The 14,182-nt window shown below is 50.0% G+C and overlaps 1 protein-coding gene and 1 long non-coding RNA gene across 5 annotated transcripts in view; both read right to left on the bottom strand.

Annotated features, from left to right (window-relative positions):
* TRIM3 (tripartite motif containing 3) overlaps positions 1 to 14,182 on the bottom strand; it is a 53,445-nt gene that overhangs the window by 8,459 nt on the left and 30,804 nt on the right. For 2 of the 4 annotated variants that reach the window (XM_030546780.1, XM_030546782.1), the window contains exons 8-10: positions 12,972 to 13,152; positions 11,949 to 12,019; positions 10,273 to 10,413 (exon numbers count right to left, since the gene is read on the bottom strand). In XM_030546780.1, coding sequence (XP_030402640.1) covers positions 10,273 to 10,413; positions 11,949 to 12,019; positions 12,972 to 13,152 — 393 coding nt within the window. The remainder of the gene's footprint in view (positions 1 to 10,272; positions 10,414 to 11,948; positions 12,020 to 12,971; positions 13,153 to 14,182) is intronic. The other 2 variants (XM_030546781.1, XM_030546783.1) reach the window with 1 other exon arrangement.
* On the bottom strand, positions 1,267 to 6,682 carry LOC115643034. The gene is made up of 3 exons (XR_003998277.1): positions 6,482 to 6,682; positions 1,642 to 1,646; positions 1,267 to 1,277 (listed from the first exon to the last, which is right to left on the bottom strand). It is a non-coding gene; the product is annotated as an uncharacterized LOC115643034 (long non-coding RNA).

Genomic DNA, 14,182 nt, shown 5'->3' with positions numbered 1-14,182 from the left:
TGAAATTGCAGAACTACTAACTGTAGTCTTTAGCCCAGGAATCGGCAACCTTTGGCACACGGCCCGTCAGGGAAATCCTCTGGCAAGCCGGGCCGGTTTGTTTACCTGCAGCGTCCGCAGATCATAGCTCCCACTGGCCGCGGTTCGCTGCACCGGGCCAATGGGGGCTGCAGGAAGCAGCATAGGCTGAGGGATGTGCTGGCCACCGCTTCCCACAGCCCCCATTGGCCTGGGACGGTGAACCGCGGCAGTGGGAGCTGCCATTGGCCGAACCTGCGGACGCTGCAGGTAAACAAACCGGCCCGGCTTGCCAGAGGATTTCCCTGACGGGCCACATGCCAAAGGTTCCAATCCCTGCTGTAACCTATTGTTTAGATCAGCTTCTGTACCAGATGAATGGCGGATAGCTAATGTGATGCCAACTTTTAAAAAGGGCTCCAGAGGTGACCCCAGCAATTACAGGCCAGTAAGCCTGACTTCAGCACTGGGCAAACTGGTTGAAACTATAGTAAAGAACAGAATTGCCAGACACAGAGATGACATAATTTCTTGGGAAGAGTGAACACGCTTTTGGTAAAGGGAAATCATGCCTCACCAATCTACTAGAATCCTCTGAGAGGATCAACAAGCATGTGGACAAGGGGGATCCAGTGTACTTAGATTTTCAGAAAGCCTTTGACAAGGTCCCTCACCACAGGCTCTTAAGCAAAATAAGCTGTCATGGAATAAGAGGGAAGGTCCTCTCATGGATTGGTAACTGGTTAAAAGATAGGGAACAAAGGGTAGGAATAAATGGTCAGAATGGAGAGAGGTAATAGTGGTGTCCCCCAGGGGTCTGTACTGGGACCAGTCCTATTCAACGTATTCATAAATGATCTGGAAAAAGGGTAAACAGTACATAAGAACATAAGAACGGCCGTACCGGGTCAGACCAAAGGTCCATCTAGCCCACTATCTGTCTACTGACAGTGGCCAATGCCAGGTGCCCCAGAGGGAGTGAAGCTAACGGGCAATGATCAAGTGATCTCTCTCCTGCCATCCATCTCCATCCTCTGATCAACAGAGGCTAGGGACACCATTCTTTATGCTTCCTGGCTAATAGACATTTATGGACGTAGCCACCATGAATTTTTCCAGTTCCCTTTTAAACATTGTTATAGTCCCAGCCTTCACAACCTCCTCAGGTAAGGAGTGCCACAAGTTGACTGTGCCCTGTGTGAAGAAGAACTTCCTTTTATTTGTTTTAAACCTGCTACCTATTAATTTCATTTGGTGACCTCTAGTTCTTGTATTATGGGAATAAGTAAATAACTTTTCCTTATCCACTTTCTCCACATCACTCATGATTTTATAGACCCCTATCATATCCCCCCTTAGTCTCCTCTTTTCCAAGCTGAAGAGGCCTAGCCTCTTTAATCTTTCCTCATATGGGACCCTCTCCAAACCCCTAATCATTTTAGTTGCCCTTTTCTGAACCTTTTCTAGTGCTAGAATATCTTTTTTGAGGTGAAGAGACCACATCTGTACACAGTATTCGAGATGTGGGCATACCATGGATTTATATAAGGGCAATAATATATTCTCAGTCTTATTCTCTGTCCCCTTTTTAAGGATTCCTAACATCCTCTTTGCTTTTTTGACCACTTCTGCACACTGCGTGGACATCTTCAGAGAACTATCCACGATGACGCCAAGATCTTTTTCCTGACTCGTTGTAGCTAAATTAGCCCCCATCATATTGTATGTATAGTTGGGGTTATTTTTTCCAATGTGCATTACTTTACATTTATCCACATTACATTTCATTTGCCATTTTGTTGCCCAATCACTTCATTTTGTGAGATCTTTTTGAAGTTCTTCACAATCTGCTTTGGTCTTAACTATCTTGAGTAGTTTAGTATCATCTGAAAACTTTGCCACCTCACATTTTACCCCTTTCTCCAGATCATTTATGAATAAATTGAATAGAATTGGTCCTAGGACTGACCCTTGGGGAACTCCACTAGTTACCCCTCTCCATTCTGAGAACTTACCATTAATTCCTAACCTTTGTTCCCTGTCTTTTAACCAATTCTCAATCCATGAAAGGACCTTCCCTTTTATCCCATGACAGCTTAATTTATGTAAGAGCCTTTGTTGAGGGACCTTGTCAAAGGCTTTCTGGAAATCTAAGTACACTATGTGCACTGAATCCCCCTTGTCCACATGTTTGTTGACCCCTTCAAAGAACTCTAATAGATTAGTAAGACACGATTTCCTTTACAGAAACCCTGTTGACTATTGCTCAACAGTTTATGTTTTTCTATGCGTCTGACAATTTTATTCTTAACTATTGTTTCGACTAATTTGCCCAGTACCGACGTTAGACTCACTGGTCTGTAATTGCCGGGACCACCTCTAGAGCCCTTTTTAAATATTGGTGTTACATTAGCTAACTTCCAGTCATTGGGTACTGAAGCCGATTTAAAAGACAGGTTACAAACCTTAGTTAATAGTTCCGCAACTTCACATTTGAGTTCTTTCAGAACTCTTGGGTGAATGCCATCTGGTCCTGGGGACTTGTTAATGTTGAGTTTATCAATTAATTCCAAAACCTCCTCTAGTGACACTTCAATCTGTGACAATTCCTCAGATTTGTCACCTACAAAGGATGGCTCAGGTTTGGGAATCTCCCTAACATCCTCAGCCGTGAAGACTGAAGCAAAGAATTCATTTAGTTTCTCCGCAATGACTTTATCGTCTTTAAGCGCTCCTTTTGTATCTCGATCGTCAAGGGGCCCCACTGCTTATTTAGCAGGCTTCCTGCTTCTGATGTACTTAAAAAACATTTTGTTATTACCTTTGGAGTTTTTGGCAAGCCGTTCTTCAAACTCTTCTTTGGCTTTTCATATTACACTCTTGCACTTAAGCTGGCAGTGTTTGTGCTCCTTTCTATTTGCCTCACTAGGATTTGACTTCCACTTTTTAAAGGAAGTCTTTTTCTCTCTCACTGCTTCTTTTACATGGTTGTTAAGCCACGGTGGCTCTTTTTTAGTTCTTTTACTGTGTTTCTTAATTTGGGGTATACATTGAAGTTGGGCCTCTATTATAGTGTCTTTAAAAAGCGCCCATGCAGCTTGCAGGGATTTCACTTTAGTCACTGTACCTTTTAACTTTTGTTTAACTTACCCCCTCATTTTTGCATAGTTCCCCATTTTTAAATTAAATGCCACAGTGTTGGGCTGTTGAGATGTTCTTCCCACCACAGGGATGTTAAATGTTATTATATTATGGTCACTATTTCCAAGCGGTCCTGCTATAGTTACCTCTTGGACCAGCTCCTGTGCTCCACTCAGGATTAAATCTAGAGTTGCCTCTCCCCTTGTGGGTTCCCGTACCAGCTGCTCCATGAAGCAGTCATTTAAAGTATCGAGACATTTTATCTCTTCATTTCGTCCTGAAGTGACATGTTCCCAGTCAGTATGGGGATAATTGAAATCCCCCACTATTATTGGGTTCTTAATTTTGATAGTCTCTCTAATTTCCCTTAGCATTTCATCATCACTATTACTGTCCTGGTCAGGTGGTCGATAATAGATCCCTGATGTTATATTTTTATTAGAGCATGAAATTTCTATCCATAGCGATTCTATGGAACATGTGGATTCGCTTAAGATTTTTACTTCATTTGAATCTACATTTTCTTTCACATATAGTGCCACTCCTCCCCCTGCACAACCTGTTCTGTCCTTCCGATATATTTTGTACCCCGGAATGATTGTGTCCCATTGATTGCTCTCAGTCCACCAGGTTTCTGTGATGCCTATTATATCAATAGCCTCCTTTATCACAAGGCACTCTAGTTCAACTATCTTATTATTTAGACTTCTAGCATTTGTGTACAGGTACTTTAAAAACTTCTCCCTGTTTATTTGTCTGCCCTTTTCTGATGTGCCAGATTCTTTTTTATGTGACTGTTTATCATGTGATCTCGCCCTTACATTATCCTCTTCCATCCTCTGCTCCTGACTATAACTTGGAGATTCTCTATCATCAGACTCTCCCCTAAGAGAAGGCTGTGTCCAATCCACATGCTTCTCTGCAGCAGTCAGCTTTCCCCCATCTCCTATTTTAAAAACTGCTCTACAACCTTTTTAATGTTTAGTGCCAGCAATCTGGTTCCACTTTGGTTTAGGTGGAGCCCATCTCTCCTGTATAGGCTCCCCACATCCCAAAAGTTTCCCCAGTTCCTAATGAACGTAAACCCCTCCTCTCTACACCATCATCTCATCCACGCATTGACACTCTGAAGCTCTGCCTGCCTACCTGGCCCTGTGCGTGGAACTGGGAGCATTTCTGAGAACGCCACCATAGAGGTCCTGGATTTCAGTCTCTTCCCTAGCAGCCTAAATTTGGCTTCCAGGACATCTCTCCTACCCTCCCCTATGTCATTGGTACCTACATGTACCACAATCACCAGCTCCTCCCCAGCACTACACATAAGTCTGTCTAGATGCCTCGAGAGATCCGCAACCTTCGCACCAGGCAGGCAAGTCACCATATGGTTCTCCCGGTCATCACAAACCAGCTATCTATGTTTCTAATGATTGAATCTCCCATTACTAACACCTGCCTTTTCCTAGAAGCTGGAGTTCCCTCCCCTGGAGAGGTAACCTCAGTGCGAGCGGCAACCCCAGCACCATCTGGAAGGAGGGTCCCAACTATGGGAAGGTTTCCCTCTGCTCCCATTGACTGCTCTGCTTCCCTGGGCCTTTCTTCATCCTCAACAGCACAGAGGCTGTCTGAGCGGAGGTGGGACAATTCTACAGTGTCCCGGAAAGCCTCATCGACATACCTCTCTGCCTCCCTTAGCTCCTCCAGTTGTGCCACGCTGGCCTCCAAAGTCCGTACGTGGCCAGGAGCTCCTTGGACCGACTGCACACATACGCCACCCGCCCACAGGGCAGGTAATCATACATACTACACTCAGCACAATAAACTGGATAGTCCCCACTCTGCTGCTGGGCTTCTGCCTGCATTGTCTCCTAGTTAATGGAAGGGGTTTTGGAATATGGTTTGGATTATAGGTTTTAAGGGGACTACAGGGGAACAGGTAGGACCGACAAGGGACCCCCCCTCCCTTCCCAACTCCCTTGCAAAACTCCCTGTTAGCAGCCTCTGGTTGCAAGTTCCCTGGTCGCTTGTGTGCGGCTTTATAAAGCCCTGGCCTGAGTTAATGCCCCGCCCACTGATTAAGGCTCAGTAGGGCTGTCAATTAATCACAGTTAAATCATGCAATTAACTAAAAAAAATTAATTGCAATTAAAAAAATTAATCGTGCTTAATCACAGCTTTAAGCACGTTGTTAAACAACAGAATACCAACTGAAATTTATTAAATATTTTTGGATGTTTTTCTACATTTTCACATATATTTACTTCAATTACAACACAGCATACAGAGTGTACAGTGCTCACTTGATATGACTTGTATTACAAATATTTGCACTGTGAATACAATAAAAGAAATAATATTTTTCAGTTTGCCTCATACAAGTCCTGTAGTGCATTCTCTTTAGGGATGGTGTCCCTAGCCTCTGTCTGCCAGAAGCTGGGAATAGGTGACGGGATGGATCACTTGATGATTCCCTGCTCTGTCCATTCCCTCTGGGGCACCTGGCACCGGCCGCTGTCAGCAGACAGGATACTGGGCTAGATGGACCTTTGGTCTGACCCAGTGTGGCCGTTCTTATGTTATCATGAAAGTGCAATTTACAAATGTAGATTTTTTTTGTTACATAACTGCACTCAAAAAGAAAACAACGTAAAACTTTAGAGCCTACAAGTCCACTTAGGCCAACTTCTTGTTCAGCCAATCGCTAAGACAAACAAGTGTGTTCACTTTTGTGGGAGATAATGTAGCCCATTTCTTGTTTACAATGTCACCTGAAAGTAAGAACAGGTCTTCGCATGGGACTTTTGTAGCCAGCGTTGCCAGGCATTTACGTGCCAGATATATTAAACATTTGTATGTTAGATATGCACCTCTACCCTGACATAAGGAGACCTGATATAACACGAATTCGAATATAACGCGGTAAAGCAGTGCTCTGGAGGGGCGGGGCTGCGCACTCCGGCGGATCAAAGCAAGTTTGATATAACACGGTTTCACCTATAACGCGGTAAGATCTTTTGGCTCCCGAGGGCAGCGTTACATCGGGGCAGAGGGGTAGTAAACATTTCAGCCACCATTCCAGAGGACACGTTTCCATGCTGATGATGCTCATTAAAAAAGATAACTCATTAATTAAATTTGTGACTGAACTCCTTGGGGAAGAACTGTATGTCTCCTGCTCTGTTTTACCCGGATTCTGCTCGGATGATTTAGTTGGGGATTGGTCCTGCTTTGAGCAGGGTTTGGACTAGATGACCTCCTGAGGTCCCTTCCAACCCTGACATTCTGTGATTCTATATTTCATGTTATAGCAGTCTCCGATAATGACCCAGTACATAAAATCCTAGAAGATTAGGGTCAGATGAGACATCTCGAGGTCATCTAGTCCAACCCCCTGCTCAAGGCAGGACCAATCCCCAACTAAATCATCCCAGCCAGGGCTTGGTCAAGAGTGACCTTAAAAACAGCTAAGGAAGGAGATTCCACCACCTCCCTAGGGAACCCATTCCAGTGCTTTACCACCCTCCTAGTGAAATAGTATTTCCTAATATCCAACCTAAACCTCCCCCACTGCAACTTGAGACCATTGCTCCTTGTTCTGTCATCTGCCACCACTGAGAACTGTCTAGATCCATCCTCCCTGGAACCCCCTTTCAGGTAGTTGAAAGCAGCTATCAAATCCCCCCTTACTCTTCTGCAGACTAAACAATCCCAGTTCCCTCCGCCTCTCCTCATAAGTCATGTGCTCCAGCCCCCGAACCATTTTTTTTGCCCTCCGCTGGACTCTCTCCAATTTTGCCACATCCTTCTTGTAGTGTGGGGCCCAAAACTGGACACAGTACTCCAGATGAGGCCTCACCAATGTTGAAAAGAGGGGAATGATCACACCCCTCAATCTGCTGGCAACGCTCCTACTTATACAGCCCAATATGCTGTTAGCCTTCTTGGTAACAAGGTCACACTGCTGACTCATATCCAGCTTCTCGTCCACTGTAACCCCTAGGTCCTTCTCTGCAGAACTGCTGCCTAGCCATTCGGTCCCTAGTCTGTAACAGTGCATGGGATTCTTCTGTCCGAAGTGCAGGACTCTGCACTTGTCCTTGTTGAACCTCATCAGGTTTCTTTTGGCTGAATCCTCCAATTTGTCTAGGTCACTCTGGACCCTTCCTGAGGGTGCATCCATCCCATCATCCAGATCATTAATAAAGATGTTGAACAAAACCGGCCCCAGGACCGACTCCTTGGGCACGCCACTTGATACCAGCTGCCAACTAGACATGGAGCCATTGATCACTACCCGTTGAGCCCAACAATCTAGCCAGCTTTCTATCCACCTTATAGTGCTGGCAAGAATACTGTGGGAGACCGTATCAAAAGCTTTGCTAAAGTCAGGATATATCATGTTCACTGCTATCCCCACATTCACAGAGCCAGTTATCTCATCATTGAAGGCAATCAGGTTGGTCAGGCATGACTTGCCCTTGGTGAATCCGTGTTGACTGCTCCTGATCACTTTCCTCTCCTCCAAGTGCTTCAAAATGGATTCCTTGAGGACCTGCTCCAAGATTTTTCAAGGGACTAAGGTGAGGCTGACCAGTCTGTTCATTTTAAGAACACTTTCACTGCAGATTTGACAGAACGCAAAGAAGGTACTAATGTGAGATTTTTAAAACGATAGCTACAGCACTCGACTCAAGGTTTAAGAATCTGAAGTGCCGACTGAAATCTGATTGTGACGGGGTGTGGAGCACCCTTTTAGAAGTCTTAAAAGAGCAACGCTCCAATGAGGAAACTACAGAACCCGAACCACCAAAAAATCAACCTTCTGCTGGGGGCATATGATTCAGATGATGAAAATGACCATGCATCGGTCCGCACTGCTCTGGATGGTTATCGAGCAGAACCTGTCATCAGCATAGACACGTGTCCCCTGGAATGGTGGTTGAAGTGTGAAGGGACATAAGAATCTTTAGCGCATCTGGCATGTAAATATCTTGCTATGCCACCTACAACAGTGTCATGTGAATGCCTGTTCTCACTTCCAGGTGACATTGTAAACAGGAAGGAGGCAGCATTATCTCCTGCAAATTGTAACCAACCTTGTTTGTCTGAGCGATTGGCTGACCAAGGAGTAGGACTGAGTGGACTTGTAGGCTCTAAAATTTTACATTGTTTTATTTTTGAATGCAGTTATTTTTGTACATAATTCTACATTTTGTAAGTTCAACTTTCAGGATAAAGAGATTGCACTGCAGTACTTGTAATGGGGGAATTGAAAAATACTATTTCTTGTTTTTTTATAGTGCAAATATTTGTAATAAAAAAAAATAAAGTGAGCACTGTACAATTTGTATCCTGTGTTGTAACTGAAATCAATATATTTGAAAACATCCAAAAACATTTAAATAAATTGAATTCTATTATTATTTAACAGTGTGATTAATCGCAATTAGTGTTTTTAATTCCTTGACAGCCCTAATAAACAGTGATGTGGCAAAATTTGTAGATGATACAAAACTACTCAAGATAGTTAAGTCCCAGGCAGACTGTGAAAAGTTACAAGGGGATCTCACAAAAGTGGGTGACTGGGCAACAAAACGACAGACGAAATTTAATGTTGACAAATGCAAAGTAATGCACATGGGAAAGCAATCTCAACTCTACATATAAAATGATGGGGTCTAAATTAGCTGTTTTCACTCAAGAAAGAGACCTTGGAGTCATTGTGGATAGTTCTCTGAAAACATCCACTCAATGTGCAGTGGCAGTGTCAAAAAAGCGAACAGAATGTTGGGAATCATTAAGAAAGGGATAGATAATAAGACAGAAAATATCAAATTGCCTCTATATAAATCCGTGGTACGCCCACACCTTGAATACTGCGTGCAGATGTGGTCGCCCCATCTCAAAAAAGATATTTTGGAATTGGAAAAGGTTCAGAAAAGGGCAACAAAAATGATGAGGGGTGTGGAACAGCTTCCGCATGATGAGAGATTAATAAGACTGGGACTTTTCAGCTTGGAAAAGGAACGACTAAGGTGAGATATGACAGAGGTCTATAAAATCATGGTTAGTGTGGAGAAAGTCAAAAAGGAAGTGGTATTTACTCCTTCTCATAACCAAGAACTAGGGGTCACCAAATGAAATTGGTAATAAAGGTAATAACTGGAGATATACCTATCTCCTAGAACTGGAAGGGATCTTGAAAGGTCATCGAGTCCAGCCCCCTGCCTTCACTAGCAGGACCAAATTGATGGGCAGCAGGTGTAACACATACAAAAGGAAGTATTTTTTCACACAACGCACAATCAACCTGTGGAACTCCTTGCCAGAGGATGTTGCGAAGGCCAAGACTATAACAGGGTTCAACAAAGAACTAGATAAATTCATGGAGGATAGATCCATCAGTGGCTGTCAGCAAGGATGGGCAGGGATGGTGTCCCTAACCTCTGTTTGCCAGAAGCTGGGAATGGGCGACAGGGGATGGATCATTTGGCAATTCCCTGCTCTGTTTATTCCCTCGGGGGCACCTGGCATTGGCCACTGTTGGTAGACAGGATACTGGGCTAGATGGTGTGACGGTGCTGCCCGTGGGAGCCAGCTGAGGTCACTCAATTAGGGTGAACTGCAAACAAAACGGGGCAGACAGACCCCAAACATTGGTGGATATTCCACTGTTGGTAGACAAGATACTGGGCTAGATGGACCTTTGGTCTGACCCAGTGTGGCTGCTCTTATGTACTGCAGAGCCGTGGCACCGCCCCCCGACAGAGTCTCCCCACCGCCTGGAACAACCTGGGCCCCTGCCCCACCCATCAGTGCCAGGCCCAAGGAGGGTCTCAGCCACATCCCGGATCACTACCCACCAGTGCCAGTCAGAAGCTGGTCAGCCCTGGGAATGGTCTCAAGGACCAGGGAAATCCCCTCCCGCTCTGTGTGTGACGATCCTATGAAACTCACTGCCACTAGACACAAAGGGGCCGGCGCTTAGAGTCAAGGAGGGATGGGGCATTTCTCTAACGCTGGAGATGGGAATGCCAATGTGGGGGGGAGGGGAGGAACTGCCAGCCTGGTGGGTTCCCAGAGACCCCCTGCTAGGTCCCAGCCCTCGCTGCCTACCTGGATCCGGCTGTTGCCCCAGTCGGCTACGATGATGTTGCCGTTGGAGTCGACGGCCACGCCGGTGGGGGCGTTGAACTGCCCGTTTCCCTCCCCGTGGGAGCCGAACTTGAAGAGGAACTCGCCGTCGGCGCTGTACACCTGGGGGAGAGGGGCTCGTCACCCCGCTAGCCCCTGACCCACCCGGCTGGGAAGAGGCTATGAGCCATGCTGGAACCTGGAGGGGGCGTTGGCTCAATGGAGGGCCGCCAAGGGCTGGGGAGCCCCCGGAGCGTGGCACTTGGGCAGGCTGAGGGGCTGGGGGGGCCTGGCCGCCACTGGGGAACAGGCTGCAAGGGAGAGGCCAACTCCACACTCCAGAGCAGACGGGCCGGGCGGCAACCTCATAACCGCTGCTGCTCTGGGCTCCCCAAGGACGCCCCACGCTGAGGCTGGGGACTGACGAACCCGGCACTGCCCTGAGCTGCAGGGCTCCCAGCTGGGGGGAGGAGGGATCTGAGGCTCCCGGTTGGGTGTGGGGGAGAGGGGCCTGCAGCTCCCAGCTGCGTGGTGGGGGGCGGGGGCCTGCGGCTCCCAACTAGGCCTGCGGCTCCTGGCTGGGGGTGGTGGTGGGGGCCTGTGGCTCCCAGCTGGGCGAGGGGGAGGGGCCTGTGGCTCCCAGCTGGGCAGGGGAGGGCCCTGCGGTTTCCGGCTGCGTGGTGGGGGGCGGGGGCCTGCGGCTCCCAGCTGGGTGAGGGGGAGGGGCCTGTGGCTCCCAGCTGGGCGGGGGGGAGGGGCCTGTGGCTCCCAGCTGGACAGGGGAGAGGCCTGTGGCTCCTGGCTGGGTGGCGGGGGGGTGGTGGCTGCAGCTCCCGGCTGCGTGGTGGGGGGTGGGGGTCTGTGGCTCCCAGCTGGGCGGGGGGGATGGGCCTGCGGCTCTCAGCTGGGCAGGGGAGGGGCCTGTGGCTCCCGGCTGCGTGGTGGGGGGCGGGGGCCTGTGGCTCCCGGCTGCGTGGTGGGGGGTGGGGGTATGTGGCTCCCAGCTGGGTGGGGGGGAGGGGCCTGTGGCTCCCAGCTGGGCAGGGGAGGGGCCTGTGGCTCCCAGCTGGGCGAGGGGGAGGGGCCTGTGGCTCCCAGCTGGGTGAGGGGGAGGGGCCTGTGGCTCCCAGCTGGGCAGGGGAGGGGCCTGTGGCTCCCAGCTGGGCGAGGGGGAGGGCCCTGCGGCTCCCAGCTGGACAGGGGAAGGGCCTGTGGCTCCCAGCTGGGCGAGGGGGAGGGGCTTGTGGCTCCCAGCTGGGCGAGGGGGAGGGGCCTGTGTCTCCCAGCTGGACAGGGGAGGGGCCTGTGGCTCCCAGCTGGGCGAGGGGGAGGGCCCTGTGTCTCCCAGCTGGGCAGGGGAGGGGCCTGTGGCTCCCAGCTGGGTGAGGGGGAGGGGCCTGTGGCTCCCAGCTGGACAGGGGAAGGGCCTGTGGCTCCTGGCTGGGTGGCGGGGGGGTGGCTGCAGCTCCCAGCTAGGCTGTGGTGGGGAGGGCAGCAGGACACAGCTCCCCGGGATGCGCTGGGCAGAGCTCAGCCAGGACGCAGGCAGACAGAGCCCAGGGGCGCTGAGGCAGCGTATGAGGAGGGAGAGTGTGAAGGGTCCCTCCCAGGGCCCATCCTGTGGCTAGAGGCCAGGGCAGGGACAAGGCCCGACTCACCTTCACCGAGTGGTTGTGGAAGTCGGTCACCACAATCTCGTTCTTGTTGTTAACAGCGACGAAGTGGGGCCCTAGGAGGAGAGAAGGAAACCCCTGAACCTGCCTCAGCACACGGGGCAGGAGCCATCCGGGGGCAGCAGGGGCAGGGGAACGATCGCCTGGCTCATGGCACAGCAGGTCTGTCCCCCCATCGAATGCCCACTCTCCTGGGGATGGGGCAGGGAGGGTAACACCGGGGGCAGTGGAGGTTAATGCACGGTGAATGCTGTCAGAGCAGCTGGTGAGCCTGGGCACTGGGCTGGACGTGTGGGGAGGGGCAGTTAGTGACCACAGCAGCTGCCAGACCCATTAGAGAGGGACAGACCACAGCAGGAAACACCAGCCGGGCAGGGCTTCATGGCCATTCGCAGAAGACAAGTGCTGAGAAAGGAGAGAAAAGAACCCAGGAGTTCTGGCTCCCAGCCCCCTCCTGCTCTAACCACCAGATCCCACTCTCCTCCCAGCTGGGAGAGAATCCAGGAATCCTGGCTCCTGGTCCCCCCCCCGCTCTAACTACTAGACACCACTACCCCCCCCCCCAGCCAGGATAGAACCTGCTCCCCCACCCCACCTCAACCCACCCGACCCCACTCCTCTCCCAGCTCAGATAGAACCCAGGAGTCCTGGCTCCCAGCCCCTCCGCTCTAACCACTAGACCCCACTGCCTCCCACAGCCAGGGAGAGAACCCAGGAGTCCTGGCGCCCAGCCCCTCCCGCTCTAACCCACCAACCCCCACTTCCCTCACAGATAGGAGAGAACCCAGGAGTCCTGGCTCCCAGCCCCCTGCTCTAACCCCCCACTCCGTTCCCAGACAGGAAAGAACCCAGGAGTCCTGGCCCCCAGTCTCGCACCTAGGCCACGAGTGTGCGCTGCCTGTCCAAGCGCCCTGCAGCCCAGAGGAGTGGAGGTCCCCGAACTCACCAGGCTGGTGCAGCAGGAAGCCAAGACATGCAGTAGTAAGGACCTGCTGGTCGAGGTATTACCATCAAGGGTACCTGCAAACTGCCGCTCCGCCGTCCCGCGGCCGCCAAACTTGGTCACCAGCTTCCCATTGGACTGGAAGATGAAGACGCAGCAGGCCTTGTTGTCCACCACGATGATGTGGCCATTGCGGTCCACGGCCACGCCCTTAGGGCCCATCAGCCGCCCAGACCCAATCTTCGTCTGCAGCGGCAGGGAGCGGGACATTGGATCACGTGGCCTGGGGACTGGAACCTGTAAGAGCCCTGCCTCCCTCCACCCAGCCCTGTGTCTCGAACGGGAACAACCTCCAGCCCCAGGGCTGGCGTGTCCCCAATAACCTGTCCCTGAGGAACGGCCCCCGGGCTGGGGGCTAGGGCCCACTATTCAACCCCTCGGGTGCTCTGCTGGCTCGTTATGGGGCACAAGAACAGCCCTACTAGGCCAGACCAAAGGTCCAACTAGCCCAGTATCTGTCTACCGACAGTGGCCAATGCCAGGTGCCCGAGAAGGTGTGAAGCTAACAGGGAGTCACCAAGTGATCCATCCCCAGTCACCCATTCCCAGCTTCTGGCGAACAGAGGCTAGGGACACCATCCCTGCCCAGCCTGGCTAATAGCCATTGATGGACCTGTCCACCAGGAACTTACCTAGTTCTTTTTTGAACCCTGTTATAGTCTTGGCCTTCACAACATCCTCTGGCAAAGAGCTTCACAGACTGACTGTGTGTTGTGTGAAAAACCACTTCCTTTTCTTTGTTTTAAACCTGCTGCCTACTAATGTCATTCGGTGACCCCTAGTTCTTGTGTTATGAGAAGGAGTAAATACCACTTCCTTATTGACTTTTTCCACACCAGTCATGATTTTATAGACTTCTATCATATCCCCCCTTAGTCATCTCTTTTCCAAGCTGAAAAGTCCCAGTCTTATTAATCTCTCCTCATGTGGCAGCCGTTCCATACCCCTATCATTTTTATTGCCCTTTTCTGAACCTCTTCCAATTCCAAAAGATCTTTTATGAGATGAGGTGACCACAACTGCACGCGGTATTCAAGCTGTGGGTGTACCATGGATTTATATAGAGGCAACATGATATTTTCTGTCTTACTATCTGTCCCTTTCTTTATGATTCCCAACATTCTGTTCGCTTTTTTGACTGTCGCTGCACATTGAGTGGATGTTTCGAGAGAACAATCCACAATGACTCCGAGATCTCTTTATTGAGTGGTAACAG

This window comes from Gopherus evgoodei, unplaced genomic scaffold (assembly GCF_007399415.2).
Source record: "Gopherus evgoodei ecotype Sinaloan lineage unplaced genomic scaffold, rGopEvg1_v1.p scaffold_49_arrow_ctg1, whole genome shotgun sequence".
NCBI classification, from domain to species: Eukaryota; Metazoa; Chordata; order Testudines; family Testudinidae; genus Gopherus; species Gopherus evgoodei.
The sequence above is the reverse complement of the archived record's forward strand: the minus strand, read 5'-3'. Positions and strand labels throughout refer to the sequence as shown.